We start from the raw sequence: 16,795 nt of genomic DNA, 5'->3' as shown, positions 1-16,795 counted from the left end.
GAAAGGTTTCACTAGCTACTACCAATGGATGCATTTGGATTCTACAAAGCTTATTTTACAGGTTTTTCTATAAGCACTATTTACACTGTACACAGAGATGCAACAAGCTTGTAACACATATGAAGCCAAATAGTCTGAACCTATGGCTCCCATTAGGTGTCTTAGTCAAGCTTTATTCCTAGACTCCCTTGAAAAAGCCTTTTTCCATTTAACAGTATGATCTTTTGTCTGTTGATTAGAGACTAATGCACAATTCATTGACATGCTCCTCTCAGTTGTTCTGCGTTCTAATTTCAGTTACTTACTTCTGCTTTCTCTTCTGTTCCAGGTGCCGATCCCACTCCAAATCCAGAACGTCATTCACATCCTGAACAGCAAACTTCACGTACTGGTGCAAGCGTCGAATTTCCTACCATGCAAAGTAAAGTCAGCTTTTAATTCACTTCAGAAAGCTCAGTCTCGGGTGAAGAAGCTGAAGACACTTTGGGCTCATTCAGTCCAAGCCATGCAGCACTTTCCCACATTTCTGTCTGGAAAGTTTTATCAGCACAACAGAACCCAACACAGTGAAAATCTACTTATTAATCAGTGGGGTACCCACAGGGCTTGGCTTGGGCATTTTATCCCAGCTCTCAAGTAGAAACAATACTTCCCATAATGTTTGCAAAACATTGCCAGGTCTTTACTGAAAGGGTTTTACAAACATTAGGCATTATACGAAACAAACCTTATTTCAAATCTCATCTCCAGAAAGTGAGTAATTTGCTCCCATTTTACAATGTTGAAACTTCTAACAATTATAGGTGATCAAAGCTTTGCAGGCTATTCACGTGACTCTAGGAGACCTGCGTTCACAGACTATGATTTATGAAAGCATTCACAAATGCTCACAACTCCCACTTTAAGGCAAGGAATTAACTTCATTTTTATAGGTAGGAAAAAAAAAAAAAAGCAGAGAGAGTAAAGTGACTTATCCATGACCACATAGTTGCACAACTGGCATAACTAAGCCAGAGACCTCTGGCTACAAGCCCTGCTCCCTAAACAAAACCAGCGTTCAGTCTCATTATCATCATCCCTCCAGCCTGTCATGGCACGAACACACCTTGAACTCCAATCTCGTAAAATGGAAATGGAAACTGCAGCTGGTTTCAGCTCATGTTAACAGAATGCTCACTTAAATACAATGATGAAGCACTCAAGTAACACAGATTAGGAAAAATTCCACCGCAACTGTTTTCAAGATACAGCATGAAATTCTAACGTGTCATACCCAACCTGAAACCAAATCCAGTCCTTACTGTGGGCTTACTGTTACACACCAAGCACAGGTTTCCTCTCTCCAGCAACTATGAGCATTATACAGCAGCAACTCTCTGGAGAGCAAATCAATATGGCTGGACATCAGAAAAGCCTCAGGATCAGGATCTTTAAAATTTCATTGAAAACTAATCCATGAAGTTGACTAAGTGAGCTTTTCTCATTCAGGAGAACGGGGATGACATAGACTGAACAAAATTTAAGAGTCAGACTAGAGCTGTCTTGTAAACTTTCAGAAAGTTGACCTGAAAGCTCTCTCCTTATGTTCCAGTCCACTTCCACTTCTCTCCCACTCTGTTATTCTTTCCTCACGATCCTCGCTCTAGGTCAGTGAAACAAGCATTTCAAGATTATCATCTTTCTGAAGTCACAAACATAAGCTTGAAATATCATGGAGACATACTGGCCATCAAATCAGGCATACAATTAAGACTGTGAATCAATCTACAGAAGCCGGGCGAAGATTAAGAGATCAGACCAAAAGAAGTTACTTCATGTCAGCTGATTTCTAGAAACCGTGTGCACAGTCTTGATACCTACTGTAACAAAGACAACATTCAATTATGTCTCAGCCTGTTAGCCAAACTTCTTGAGAGGAACTTATCAGTGTACAGAAGACCAAGTATCATTTGTAGGGCACATTTGCTCTATTTTGCTTAGGGTTAAATAGCCCCCTCGTCACCAGAGCTGTAGCAAAAAGAGCACTTCACCCCTAGTTTCTTTCATGTCTTTGAAAGCCTCTTTATGTACTGCCAGTTATTTGCCTTTGTGCCCCAGCTTTCAGAACATCATTTAGCTTTATGCTCCGCCATCCATGAAATTAACCACACAATTCTGTAAGTCATAATAAATCATCAAATTGTTCCATAAGGCACTTGCTGAAGATAAAAATAATTCCAAGAACTCTTCTACAAAGTGTTGGAAAAAAAATTCTTTTAACTGAAATCCCTGAACAAACACTACAGGCTGAGAAGGAACAGGATGTCAAGAGTCACAATCTAAGCTTAGAATAGACTTGGATCTCAGGTGAACTACTTCCCTTTAGCAGGGGTTTTGAATCATCACTGCAAATGGCAACAACACAGAGGAGCTTTGGGAGAGGATTTTCAGCATGTCTTGCAAATTCATGGAAAACAAAGCTCATCACACTTCTACTGGACTATGTTAAAAGAGCAAATACCTAGGGCAGAACACAAGTGCTGGGCACCTGCAAGCCTCAGTTTTATTTTATTTAAAACTCTAGATTAAAAGTTGGCTGACACGCTTCATACCTGAAGCTGTGCTTCACTCTTGGGATCCAAAGGTTTCTTATAGAGCAAGTGTAAATACCCCGAGCTATGATTCCGTTCGTTCTGTTCTCTAGCCTCTTCTACCCCTGCAAATCCCTCCAGCAAGGTTGTCTTCAGAATACTAATATCTCCGTGAAGTGACTGCAAATAGAAATAGAACAGATGGAACAAAGTTCAAAGTAACATTTTTTTCATTGCCATCTCGAGCACAGGGGCTTCCGCAAGTGTCTGCCTGAAAGCACAAATACAAATGTCATCCCCCCATTAAAGCAGCATAGTCAGATGTTCCATCTACATCAGTTCAGCTTTAGCAGGTTAAGTAGGAATATCAGATGAGGAACAGCCATTGCTGAGGAGCTAAACAGTTTGAAGATACTCTGCTCACCTCTGTTGTCTCTTTAATTTCCAAGAGGAAGGTGTGAAGATCATCTGACTCAGTTCGCAACATCTTCATTTCCTCTGGAGTACCAACCTGAAAACAGGCTTTGGAAGTCCGGGCCTTCAGTTCCTCCATCTCCTTTTGAAAATGTGCAATCTACAAAGTCAAGCGGAAGAAAGTGCAGCCACTGAAACATAGCAGGGTCTGCAACAAATGTCTCAGCTCTTGGATAATGTTTCTAATACACCATAAACACCTGTCACTTTGCAGCCAAAGCAGGAAATTTTTCTTGAACATTAACAGGAAAGAATACCCAATTTTTCCAGCACAGTGACTGAAAAGTGACTGAACAGGCACACAAACAACAATTACAAACCAGGCTGATTATCTTGGGAAAAATTTTAATTCTGATTCCTAAACCATGGACAGACCCCAACAGAACATACATGAATTGAAAATAAGTGTCTGTGTACCTATACAGTTGTCTCATAGCTTCTAAAATGAAGAAAACTGCTTGAAAAATCTCACCTCCTCTCTGATTCCTGCTATGACAGGGTCCGAATCCTTCCACTGGTGGGCCTGTTTCTCTAAAGCTGTGCTGGGGAGTGCTGATTTGCCCTGAAAAACAAGCCCAAAAAAAGGATATATCCTTAGCAACAGCGAACTTAAAATATCAAAAAAGGCCTGCTGTTAGAAACTCCATTAAGACCAATCACCAGGGAGACAACTGTCATAAGCATAAATACTGGTTCCACAGTAAACTAAGACAGGTACGTGAATGTTTGAAGAAGGACTGTGAACTACCTGGAGATATGTGGCTAAAGCTTTATGAAAGCAAAGGAAATTTTTGTGTCTTCCTCTATATTACTGCTTTGATTTTAATATCCAGCAAACTTGGAGTCTCTCTTATTAATACACAGTCAAGGCATCTCTTGATTGCTTACTAGCTAGGAAAGCTGTAAAACCTCATTTCCATAACAACAGGAAGAATTAGTTTCTACATCTCTGATTATGACAACATACATCAAAACACAGCTCTCTAAAGACAGGCAAAGAACGTAGTTTTAGTCCCACAGATTTGCTACTATTTTAATGTCAAAATCTAGCTAATTCTTTGACCTGAGAACAGTCATTCAGTCCACTGAATTCTAAGCAATTCATGGGCCATGTGAAACATTCACCCTTTAAAGAATCCACTCAAGTTCCCATTACCTGAGTAGAGCTTGGCTTTGCTGCAGATGGGGTGATTTTGGCTGTCTTCTGTAGTAAAGAAGCTGAAGGCATATTTTGAGCAGGACGTGCCACTGGAATTTAAAAAGAGGAACAGTAATTTATGAACTTACACAAAGCTTGAGAGAACAGGTTGCGATCAGACACAACCATAATCACTGCTGGCACATCCAAAAGCAATAGTGGTATAGGGGCCAGTGCAAGAACACACTTTCTTTAGGTGCTGTTTAACTCCCATCCATCTTCTCTGCTAAAGCCAATAACCATCGCTCTCAAATATCTTCTCTCTGCTAACAGCAACAACTGTCACTCTCCAATATCAGGCTGTATCACTCCTGAAGGGCCTCAAGACTCCCCGTCACATAATCATTTGAGACATAGAATATTATTCTGCTAACAAATGTGCGCTAATTTAAACTTTTTTGAACTCTAGTCACTCCAGATGCAAGATAAAGGTACCGATTTGTGTGACTGCCCAGAAACATTCATAATCGGAGCTGTATTACAGAGCACTGAAAATGCCAGAGCTTCTGGATGAATTTCATAAGCTGAATGTATTCAGTTCACATATGACTCTCTGGGGAACAAAGTGCACAAACAGTACTGAAACTGAAAAGTTTTTCCAAGTCCATCACATCATTATGGTGTGCAAACCAGGAGGTCCACTGCATCAGTAAAAGAAGCAGGAAAAACAAGGAAGAAATAAGCCAAATGAAGCTCACTATGTCCTACAACTTTTAGAACATTGTTTATAATGCGTTATTCCCAACAATATGCATCAGACTCCTACCTGCAGCAGGCACAGGGGTCGAAGTCTTCAGTGGTGTGGTAGGAGAGGCTGCAAGGGGCATGGACTGGCTCAGAGGACCTCCAGAAGCAGTTTTTGAAGTGGTTGAGAATGAAAACATTGTGGAAGTGCATTGACCACTGCTGCTAGTGGGAGAAGAGGTGTCTACAGCAGAGAACCTGCAACAGAAAGCAGAACATCTTTCAGCTTTGAACTGGTCCTGGCTGTTTCCCTCCATCCAAAATGAAGCACTAAGTTCTAACGAATCAGCATCTCTGGGATCAGCAACAACTCAAGCTCCACTCACAAAATTACAAGTGTAGCTTCTGGAGATAGTGAGAAGGAGCCATTCAGGATCATTTCTGAATATACGGAACCACAAAGACTGCTATCATAGACCCAGTCACTGAGCAAAACCAAACATCAGCAAAAAGTACTACCCTGCTTCATGATGTACCTCATCATTTTGCACCAAAGGACCAACTGTAGCAAATCTGAGCTGCCTTTCAGTTTCATCCTTGCAGCAAGGCTTAAACAGAAATTCTGCAAGAAAATATGAATTTCTATTCATCTGCAAACTCAGCTCCTCAAGGCAGCCGATTTAAATATTCAGCCAATTCACAAGCGTATCATTTGCTTTATATACAAAATATAAAATTTAAAAAGCCATAAGAGCTACCATCAGATCCTGGTGTAGTAAAGATTTTTCTAATTAAAAAATAATCATTTGAACCACCAGAAATTTCTTATGATGCATTTATATGAAAGTTGCTCTCCATAGAGAGCAGCTCCAATTAACACAGCTCTGTTTTTAAACCATTCTTTCTAAAAACAGAGAGTAAGTCTCAGGAGTTGGAGGGAAGAGTGGGTATATGAAATCTGAGAACGTTCATCACTCAAATCCATTTTACATAGTTTCTAATTAATACTAGTTTTCTTTCAGCTGGCATGAACAAGCTTTGAAGATTTCAGATCCTGTGTTCAGTGACCAAGCATCCATTTAAGAACAAACCCAAAAGGTCTGGCACCTTCTCCACTGAACACAGGAGGGGAAAAAAATCCAGCAGCTATGGACACTGCTTCCTCTTGGCTCTGCGAGTTACTCTTTAGGTTGGAGGTAAGGAACCTTCAACAAACAAAGAAATTTGTGCTATCACCACCACACGAAACCAGTCCCAGACATAAAGGCTTTAAAATCCCAGTGTTCCCCAAGAGTCTTTAACCATGATTTGCATCTAACCAAGGCATGGAATTACTGTTTAATGCCTGTGAAGGAAAGGTACAAAAAAAACAGGCCTCTGGCAATTTTGCGGATTATCAGTCTAATTTTTGGCATCGTCACTTGACTTATATTTTGCCCATGAACATAACCTGTAGTACGGGAAGCACTGAGGGTTTTCACAGTTAAAACAGCTGCGTCTTGGATAAAAAGAGACTTCCTCAGTGTTTTCTTGGGAGCATGGGGAACAGCTGTCAGGGCAAAAAGCCAGAAACCATCTTCAGAACTACCATACACTGCGCATGCCCAGAGCAATTTAACAAGTATCCAGTCACTGCATTAACTACTGTATCTATTTACTTCTCATTGAGGTTCACTTTGACTGAAGAAGCTGAAGAGGCGAAAGACGACTTCTGTGCAACAGGTGTTGTGGAAAGCAGTGGCCCAGGTGAGCTGTCTGCAGCTGGTTTAAAGTTCATGGATGCAGACGAAAAGGAGGTGGTAGTAGCTGTACTGGTGCCTACAGAAGGAGCAGGAGTCACGGATGCCTTAGGAGAAGCAGAGGAGAAAGAGAACGTTGCTGCTCCAGTCAGACTGGGAGCCAGGGATTGCTTGGAGGCATCAGTGGCAAAGGGGTAAGGCGGAGGATCACTGCCCACAGAGCCAGGCATCTTCACAGTTGAAGACATAAAGGAAAAAGCAGCTGCTCCACCCCCTGCAGGAGGCTGACTTGAGGCAGGTGTGGCAGGAGCAACACCTGGTCCTGTGTCAGGCTTTGAAGAAGTTGGAGGAGTGGTTGGAGTTGTGGCAGTACTTCCTGCAGAAAGACAAACGGGGAAGGGAGAGAGTCATTTGGCTGCATTGACTAATGGCAGAAGGTATTGCAAGGCCAAATGTTATTTCATGTGGACAGTTCAGCACTATCTCTCTCACTGGACAGACAGTACGGTGAGGAAGAGAAATGGCAGAGTCAGGCTTGCAGTCCTCAAACCCAGTAAGTGATAGAGAAACCGCACAAAGTCCAAGCCACAATCAATGCTATAGTCTAGATTAATGGTGTCTGGAATTTCCTGTGAAAAGGCTTCACCTTTCTCCATTGATTTTGATGAGGTTCCTGCCATCTCATATAAAACAGGCTGCCAGCATGCAAGTCAGCCAGTGCTGCAGAGAGGCAGGCTGCCAAACAGAAGCATTCTGCTTGGAGAAGGAGAAGCAAATTTGGGGTTAGGGAATAAAATGGTGGGTTTCCAGTTATTATTGCATGCATGCAGACAAGCAAAACAATCAGCTTGCCTGCCTACTCCAGCATAGGAACCTGCCTACTTCACACCCCATATAGGAACACATATATACCTCAGATAAAACTACTACTCTTCACCTGCTAATGTAATTTTCATAGGGCTGCAGAAAGCTATTGTTTAAATAAGCTTTTGCTGCAGCCAAACACCTTAGTTTGTATCATGGCCTCCTGCGGCAAAATATATGAAAGAAAAGCATCACCTCTCTGCAGCATGGAGACCACGCTCTGGGTCTGCACCATACTTGATCCTTGTCCCCAAACAGAACCTGCAGTCCCTGCTGCAGTTCCAGTCGTATACCCCGAACCTGGGCAAAGGGCCTCCCAGAATTGCTTTGGCCCTGTTCCCTAAAGGCTGATTGCACAGTAGAGTCTAAGCACAAAGTCTACAAAGTGCTTGAGATCCCACATATTGAATAGAACTAGATAATTTCACACTGATGTGCAAAAGACAAGAGAACAGCCCTGGGAGCACAAAACACTTCAGAACTGCTCCCCTTTAATCATTATAAAGAAAAAAAATTATTTTCTATGACCACATACATATCTGAATACCGAACTCACAGATGAAGATGACAAAGTCCACAAATGCAAGTGTTTCCCTAATCCACTGGAGTACTTACCTGCTGATTTTGGAACTCTCTCCCCTACTAACAGCAACGGCTCTGGGGTCACAATAAGCGACCTGACGCCCGGGTTTTGGTTGATCATGTAAAACGGGCAGAGCACACCATCCGTAGAGAGCAAGATCAGAACTGGAGCTGGAGCAAGGGTCTTCTCGTCACCTGTCAGAGACCACATATATAAGTCCTGCAGCCAAAGCTTCCTGTTCAGCTCCTGCTGGCACTTGCAACTTCATGTGACTTGCTTAGCACAATATTTCTTACATTTCTTCCTCCTTGCTTTCATTTGCATCTTTATTCCCTTGCTTCTCCATGAATGCCCTGTTCTCTTTTTTCCCTTCTTTATTCCTGACTTCATGTTTCATAAATTCATAGATGAAGGGTCATTTTGACAATCAAATGCCATCTCCTGAATGACAAGGCTCAACTTTCACCTGTGAATTCCACTGCCAAGCTTTTTCACATTTTTATTCACCTGTACGCTGCTCTCTCCTTCAATCCGCTATGCCTTTCAGCAATCCCCACATTCCATTGGGTCCTGTCACATCATTAACATTCATATACATACAGTACAAAAGAGAATTGCTAGATAGGAAGCTTTTTAACTTTAAAGAGAGCCAACATCAAACAAACATCCTGATGATCTGAACCTCTGATATAAAATACCTGAGTTTTGTGCAGCTGCAGCTTTGAACCTAGAGCCTGCTTCATTCAAACATTCTCAGCAGAATTAAAGGCCCCAAATCACTCCTTATATTTCTAAAAAAAATTTCTATAATGGTTTAACCATGCTTAATTAAACAAGAAAAAAAACCCGAAAACAAATCCAGGCTGCATGAAAAATCTGCTATAATCATGGTGCTTTGTTTGTTGGGCAATGCAGTGGATGGCTGTGTTTGGTTCTTTGAGAAAACCATGCTAGGTAATGTTCCATGCAGTTTCCACATGGGAACAAGCTCCAGGACAAATGAGGTTTCTCTGCAATCCAAATTTGCTGTGAACTGCAAAGCCAATTAATGCACAGCCAAAACCAAGCTGATTGCACTCTGTGAGAATACAGAGAATCTGTTAGCAAAAAGCTCCAAAAACTTTTCTAAAAACTCTAAGGCAGCACAACCTCCGCTTAAAAAAAGCTGTCCTGACAGATTCCTTAATCCAATAACCGTACAGATTAACACAGAAAATGCTTCAAATTCAATTTTGCATTCAAGTATGAAGTTTGACCTCAATTCTCTTCTGTAGGTTTTCATTCAGGTAAAGTTCTCAGTTAATCGGCACCCTCCTGTGCTCTTCAGTAACCCTTGACTGCAGTACCTTCCACTCTGCCTGAAGGCATCTCTCTTTCAATCTGTCTCTGGGTTTCAAGGGAGAGTTTTCAGAATTCACTAAGGTACAACACAATAGCTCAGATGCATCCTCAGCTTCCACCTCTGACAAGGTGCTTTGAAGAGCCTTCAGGCAGCACAGAAGGTACAGCAATAATGCAACTGGCTAGATGTAGAGCACAGCAGGGTTCAGTCAGTACAGGCCCTGTGCTTTAATGCAGAATTAAAACCTACGCATTCACCTCAATGATCTTCGCTTTTTCTGGCTTCGAAACTAACCCACTTTTCCTTTAGATCAGTGCAAATGTACTTCGTACACAGCAGTTCTGCAAAATGACATAAGCTACAAGAATAAAGAAAACCTCACAGGCAGCCTGAAATCCCCAGTGCTAGAATATGACTCCTTTAAACTCACTATCATCCCAGCCCTGTGAAACACAGACGTAACTCAGGTACTTTGTTTGCCATGTCTGTTAGTGTGGCAACCCAGCCTGCCGAAAGCTTTGAGGAAGAACTGTATTTAACACTTTGCCATTAGAATCCTTACACAGAAGTAAGCCCACATGTGCAGTGCGCTTGGTACAAAAAGGCAGAACAGATTCCCTGTGTCGGTCTCCCTTTCAGAGCGATCTCATACAGCCCCAAGAACCAGGCTGCCCCTCAAAAATGTCTCACATATTGCTATTATCGGACTATTCCACATGAAAGACTAACAAGACTTACTGATAGGGATAGGCATGTTACTGGTGTAGTCCACAGCAACGCCAACAGGCAAAGTGTCGTCGCTTTTATCTGTCACAGGAAGTTCTGCTCTGCTGGAGTCCTCCAAAACCCACGATTCCCAGTTCTGCAAAAAGTAAGATTATTTTTTTTTACTCCAGCTTTCCTGTGATCAGTCTTTTTCAGAACTCTAGCCTACTACAGTTGAAAGATAAGATTACAAAAAAGCTAGATAGCATCTACTTAGATTTGCCAGATTAACAAATGCCAGAATTATCAGGGTCCTTCACAGATTTGTGTGCGACTTCCCACACATTGTTGCATGTCCGAGTTAAGGTCAGACAGTTTTAATGTTTAACTTGAACTGATGACCTCATATGAATCACTATTACAGTGAGCTTGACCAAATTTTGAGACTGACAAGTGAATCATGAAAAACAGACTTCCGGTATTTGGTTCACAACATGCTGCGTTTCTGTTTACCCATTCTCTTGTGTGTCATTTGGATCTCTTGTTCATTTAAGAATTACGTTTATCCTAAGATTCTGCAGAACTCATGTAAAAAGAGAGGCTTTTTGTTTTGTTTTCGGGTGTTTTTTTAAAAATACACCATCTCATTTTACTCCAGGTCTTACACTGGTTGTGCTCGCTTAGATTTTCAAGAAAGAGGAGACACATATGCACAAATGCAACAGGAACAAAAATATTACCTGATCCCCTTGCCTGGCAAGAATGCTGACTTCTGTGGAAGCTGCTGAAGCTGCCAGAACTAGATCCCTGTAAGCATGGATGCAAATTGGTTACAACCAACATGAGGATCCACAGCAAAGTCCCCAGCTCCACAATTCATTATTATCTACACAAACTGGTAACTAGCAATACAGTTATAACAATATGAAACTGACTTTTCCTCCCAAGATGAGGGAAACACGATTTGCTACATCACTGCAGAACATTTTTTTTTTCTTTAAAACTAGTCACCAGGGCCTGAAACCCTTTGACAACCAATGATTTGACAGCCACTGTATCATCATAAATAACGACAGTCCAAGTCAGGTAGCTGGAAAGTTAGGAGCAGCTTCTTCACACAGATATACAATCAAGTAAAACAAAAGGTCATGCTTTACCCAACCTCTGACTTACAATCTCAAGGGAGATTGTTATAATAGATTTTAAACAATAATATGTATTGTCACCAGACAAATGAGTATGTTGGCATGGTGATAAAGCATGCAGGAGAAATTAGCTGTACTTACACATAGCATTTTTAAAATGACGATTTCATTTGTCTCATATTCAGGTATTATATAGTTTACAAAAGGCAGGAACACAACACCCTGAGAAGCACAGACCACTCAGACATGCTTAACAAGGAAAAGACTTTGCCGTGATTCCTGCCACTCACCATTCCTCAACATAGTTGAGGAAGTAATGATGCTGTCTCTCTGTGCAGCTCCCATAGCAAGGCTCCATGAAATTCACAAACTTCTCTGGTCGCTTCTCTTCCTTTTTCTGCAAGACCAAGATTGCTAATTCACCTTCCAATGCAGAAATCAAGTAATCTCCCATAAATATGACTGCATCATGGTACAGCAACAATTGCCACATACTTCAAGAGAGAACAGGCAGTCATGAGACCACTTGAAAAACAAAGAACAAAGCAAACAAACCAGACTCCTCCTCTAAAAGATAAAGGGACAAGAAAGAAGATACCAGGGAGTTTAGGTATCACAATCCCCCTAGCAATAAATAATCTGATACTAAATAAGGGCATATCATCAGGCCTAAAAATTTCCCTAACCTAAACAGAAAAAGGCCATCAGAACTCTACATCAAGTAAGGTTTTCTTCCCAAGTGTTTACTTCAGAGGCTGAAAGTCTTCACATCATAATTTGATCTCAGCAGAGAACAGGCTATTGATTGGTTTTCAAGTGGATACCACTTCCTCCACTCAGTCCCCCCAACCCTAAAACTATGATTTACAGTAGCACCAAACTCGAATTCTACATGATGCCAATGTGAATAACAAAAGCAACTTGCCATTGTAAGAAACCAGTCAAAAATAAGCAACAAACATTTCTGTCATCATGACTTGCTGGCACTTACAGGCAATATGGCTATGACCACTTCTGGAGGCGTTTCCAGTGTCCCATCAGCTGCTGCATATACGATAGTAAAGACATAGGTGCCAATCCACAGTACATCCAAAACTGAAAGAGAAAGAAACAAATACCTCAGCCAGAAACATTTCAGAATTATACTTCCTTGTATCTTGATTTTAACTGTGCACAGCACACAAAAGTAAACGATGAACAAACAAACAAAGAGTCACTAACTTCTAAACTATCAAGATAACGAATTTCAATGATCTGTCTGCAGAACATCAGTCTTATTAGGGAGAAAGCCATTTGATCCCAGAAATTTCAAACACAAACCAAAAGAATGTATTGATTGGCTTGACGATTTCACGGGCAAGACAATGCCAGTGTTTCCAAACGTGGATGATGTTCTGGCATATCCAAATGAAGTGCTTCTGCTTTTCTAAACTTACTACTTTGACATTTTATTGAAGAGTTAAAATGATGAGATGAAGCTCACACCGAATATAAGAATGGAATTTATATCCAGAAGTCTTCATGCTAAAGGGAGATTACTTGTGACAGTACTGCCTAGCACACCAGTGAGCGAAAAACGGCTTTTAAAATTCATACTCAAAATATTCTAGAAATAGACAAGGACTCTGGCCAACTGGTATTTTTTCTACACAGCCCACAGCTAAAGCATGTAACTATTTTTTTCCAAATAATTAAAATCACACTGCAATTATGTAACCAAATGCAGTATAGGGCTGCTATAACTAAATATAACATGAGGAGGAATGAGTAAAAATATTTTACAAGAGTAAACAAGTTAAAAAGAAATAAAAAGATGTACCTTTAACAGGATTGTCAGAGTCATAAAAGGGAGGACAAGGGATTACCTTCTTCTCCTGCAGACTCTGCAAATAAAACCACTCTTAAGTACAAAGAAAAAGACACCAAAGCAAGCCAATTGCAAGTTCTGCAGAAAGCCCAGAGAAGTGGTTTAGAGCAACTCACCCACTCTTTAATACTCATCATGTGCCACTCAAATCATGACATTTAAGTGGCAGGTGCAAACCTTAAACTAAACCCAGCACTGGTCTAAGACATTTTAATATTACTGCAGCACTTGGACAACTTCCTATGGCTCACACCATGTGCCACTTGACCAAATTCTTTAGCTTGCGATGCAAAGAAAATAAAGCATATTACAAACTAGGGAACAGACATAAGGCCTTACTAGCAACAATACTTACAGGAAGATATTGAACCACAGTGCCATTTTGCCTCCCTACAGCCAGTTGCTTTCCCTTTGGGCTCCAACAAACTAAGCAAAAAAAATAATTTCATTAGCACTAAAAAACGGGAGAGTTACAAGGCCCCACAAACACAGGACCAATAAATTAAAACCCCTTATTTTTGCCTGGCAAAGAAACATGAATCTGAATTAAACAAACAGGGAGTCATTCAGTCACTGACAAAGCAAGACTGTACAGATGAAAATCCAACAGATGATGACTCTTATTTGCATGCTTCCTTAGAAATAACAGTAAAGCCTAAGACAGCACAAACCACAGGTGGGCATATTTGACTAATCCAGAAGATGCAGCCCCTCCAATCAACTGGGAAAGAGTAGTTACGTTACAACACGTTTTCCAAGTCTTAGGGAGTTTAAGTCCTTCCTTTTTGTGAAGATTTTTTTTTTTTTTTTAAGAAACCACCTCCCCCAACAAATAGCCTGTCAATTTTTTACACCAATCAATCTGCTTCTATTTTTCAGTGTCCGACATTCTGTACGCTATCCGAGGCTGCCACTCACCAGATGTAACAGCTACAGAGGAAGGCAGCGTGGCATACACTTTCACAGAGTCTGTGACCTGCAGGACAGAGATGCTGCCATCGGACAGGCAGATGGCCACCATGGCGGGACTAGTGGGGTTCCACTTCAGGTCATTAACCATTGCTGTACTTCCCGAGTCCTTGGCCAGTTTGTGATAAGCAAATGCACGTTTCTGCTGTTTTGCCTTTTAGGAAAGACAAATACATGAGACATTTGAAGCTGAGCACAAAACAAAGTTCTCCCAAAGTCATAATCCAAAGCGGTTTTGACCTTCCTATAAATTAATGACTGATAAAAATAGGAAGCAGATTTTGAATTTACTGAACAAATCTTTTACAAGGTATTTCCCATAGAGACAAAATCCCACCCAAGGCATGCCTCTCCTCCTGTTGTAACTCGAAAAAAAATTAAAAACCACTTTGCATATGCTTTACCTGATTTAAGAATGTGCGGACATCAAAGAAGCCAATGAAGGAACCAATCTCACTGGACATCATACAGACGGACAGCGTGAGATTATCACAACTCAGAGCCAGGTGCTGCACAGGAAACTTCATGGGAACTAAGGTACTCTGAACATTCTCCACTTAAAACACAAAAGGAAAGGAAGACAGAACAGATGGGAAAAATTTAAATAGCAAGAACTGTTCTTGTAAAACAATACCATTAGAACGAGTTTATGCAAAAATCACCAGTCCTATTAACAGCAGCTGTCAAAGCTGACAGAAAAACTGAGTGACAGCAAACCCCTTCATCTCTATCAATACAGTCTCAAAAGTTGCCAAATTCCTAAGAAAAGTAAATTCCGCTTTCCTTCCTCAGTAACCTGGAGGAAAAATAAGTGGACAGATTTTTGGTTTTACTTACGTATGCACATGAATACCTCAGGTACATTACTAAGCACAACGGGAAAACAAAAACCCTTTTGCACTTTGGTGTTATTTTGCACTTGTGTGGTGGAACAGCAATTGCCTTCTCCTTTGCAGGACAGTATTTTAGCCAGAGTGGATGACTCAGTGCAAGAACTCTCTCCCTCCACTCAAATGCATCCCTGATGCACAGTATCACAGCTCAAAGACTGGCTACCAAGACAGTACATGGCTGCAAGGAGAGGGGCAGGAAAAGTCAACCTCACCATATGGCAGTGAACACAAGTGACCAAACCTGAATGACGCTTGAACAAAAGCTAGCACAGAGCATCCTGGTGACGTGCTCCCAACTTCATTTCAGCTAAAGGTACAGCAAATATTGTTCCTGCCTTCTCATGCAAGAAAACTTGGTAATTTCAAAACGCATGAAAGAGCATGACAAGGACTGTATCAGAAGCCAAGAGCTCCATATCATAAAAACCCATACAAAGCTGTCTCTGCAAAGACCACAAGCCGTAAGTGTGCCTTACCGATTTTATTGGGATCTTCTCCCAGCTGGTTTTGCATGAGAAGATTTCTAGTGTGAAAGATCTGCAGGCTGGTTCCTCCACCAGCAAAGACCAGCCCGTATTTGTTAGAGACTGCAAGGAGACTGGAGCGCTCTTTGGGAAGATCATCCGGAGCATCAAAGATGCGGACCTTCTTCAGTGCTCTGAACTGAAAATCCTGTTGTAAGAGAGTTGGGAGGTAGCTATACATATGCTGGCAAAGGGGAATAGTTTACTCCAGTTTCTCTAAGACAGTAAGTTGAAAAGCCTCTCCAACGAGAGCTGCAAAACACTTGCCATGGCAGAGTTCACACCCACGCTGTCACTGGCCATCCCATCACATTTTCTGTCTCATCTAAGAAAGACTGAGATCACAACACATTTTTTCCATTGGCTGAATCTCCCTCTACCCAGTGCCTATGTTCATAAAACCTGTAGGGGCTGAATCTGTCCGAGACATCTAACCTTCTCAGAAATATACCAAAACTAGCCAACAGATACAGAAGAAAAAAGAAAGAAAAGGGGAAAAGTTTCTCTCAAAATTTACATTGTCCTTTTGTAAAAGGAGGAAAACAAAAATAGCGTGAGAGATAAAAACTGTAAAAACCAAACTGAATTAAGAAACAGCAGTTGCACTATTACCTGCAAAACTTGAGGTTCCCCTTAGGAATGAGTCTCTCTTCCCAAGGTGACAACTGTTGAGCGGAGCACTGGATCTAATGCCAGTAACTCAAATCAGCCATCTGAATTTTATTTCCAAATTATTGCCAAAGCACTGAGTAAGTATGTTCCTGCAGCCTCAGGAGGCTGTAGAAACTCAGACACTTTTATAAAACAAATAGCTCAACTGCCTTGGTTTTGAAGGTGCCTGAGCAGAAAGCAGGTGCACAAAGATCCACATGGGCTTCAGGAATCCATCCCTCCGTGTCCCTGCTTATACAGCCTCACAGTAACACCCCAGGAGACACAGCAATGGGCTCGGCTGGCACCACACAGCGAGACTCCAATTTACACTGTCCCACAGCAGACAACCACACACGCTGTTCCCAAAACCAGGAGATTCCTAGCACAAGGCATGCTGCCAGGAGAACTAAGAAACACATCACTCCTCTCCCAAAAATAAGGTTCCTCCAACTGACACATTCTACCTCTCCTCCCCCAGGTGTTACCAAGACCCCCCTCCATCACAGAACGTGCCAGCCTCTCCCACTTCCACTCCACGGGCTTGTCCCAGACTCTACTAAAAAGTCCTCAGGTGCTTCACAAGC

General features: G+C 41.5%; 1 protein-coding gene across 8 annotated transcripts in view; it reads right to left on the bottom strand.

The window, feature by feature from the left end:
• Positions 1 to 16,795, bottom strand: part of NUP214 (nucleoporin 214) — a 44,650-nt gene that overhangs the window by 27,410 nt on the left and 445 nt on the right. For 6 of the 8 annotated variants that reach the window (XR_008469314.1, XR_008469316.1, XR_008469315.1 and 3 more), the window contains exons 2-18: positions 15,510 to 15,705; positions 14,545 to 14,696; positions 14,090 to 14,294; positions 13,527 to 13,597; positions 13,124 to 13,187; positions 12,296 to 12,399; positions 11,595 to 11,701; positions 10,900 to 10,966; positions 10,193 to 10,316; positions 8,145 to 8,306; positions 6,585 to 7,041; positions 5,009 to 5,184; positions 4,201 to 4,292; positions 3,517 to 3,606; positions 2,995 to 3,144; positions 2,592 to 2,750; positions 306 to 409 (exon numbers count right to left, since the gene is read on the bottom strand). Coding sequence is in view for 2 of the 8 variants with exons in the window: in XM_054221025.1 (XP_054077000.1) it covers positions 306 to 409; positions 2,592 to 2,750; positions 2,995 to 3,144; positions 3,517 to 3,606; positions 4,201 to 4,292; positions 5,009 to 5,184; positions 6,585 to 7,041; positions 8,145 to 8,306; positions 10,193 to 10,316; positions 10,900 to 10,966; positions 11,595 to 11,701; positions 12,296 to 12,399; positions 13,124 to 13,187; positions 13,527 to 13,597; positions 14,090 to 14,294; positions 14,545 to 14,696; positions 15,510 to 15,705 (2,480 nt within the window). In the remaining 6 variants the exon portion in view is untranslated. Of the gene's footprint in view, positions 1 to 305; positions 410 to 2,591; positions 2,751 to 2,994; positions 3,145 to 3,516; positions 3,607 to 4,200; positions 4,293 to 5,008; positions 5,185 to 6,584; positions 7,042 to 8,144; positions 8,307 to 10,192; positions 10,317 to 10,899; positions 10,967 to 11,594; positions 11,702 to 12,295; positions 12,400 to 13,123; positions 13,188 to 13,526; positions 13,598 to 14,089; positions 14,295 to 14,544; positions 14,697 to 14,977; positions 15,439 to 15,509; positions 15,706 to 16,795 lie in introns of those variants that run through there. The other 2 variants (XR_008469318.1, XR_008469319.1) reach the window with 2 other exon arrangements.

This window comes from Rissa tridactyla, chromosome 14 (assembly GCF_028500815.1).
Source record: "Rissa tridactyla isolate bRisTri1 chromosome 14, bRisTri1.patW.cur.20221130, whole genome shotgun sequence".
Classification (NCBI taxonomy): Eukaryota; Metazoa; Chordata; class Aves; order Charadriiformes; family Laridae; genus Rissa; species Rissa tridactyla.
The sequence above is the reverse complement of the archived record's forward strand: the minus strand, read 5'-3'. Positions and strand labels throughout refer to the sequence as shown.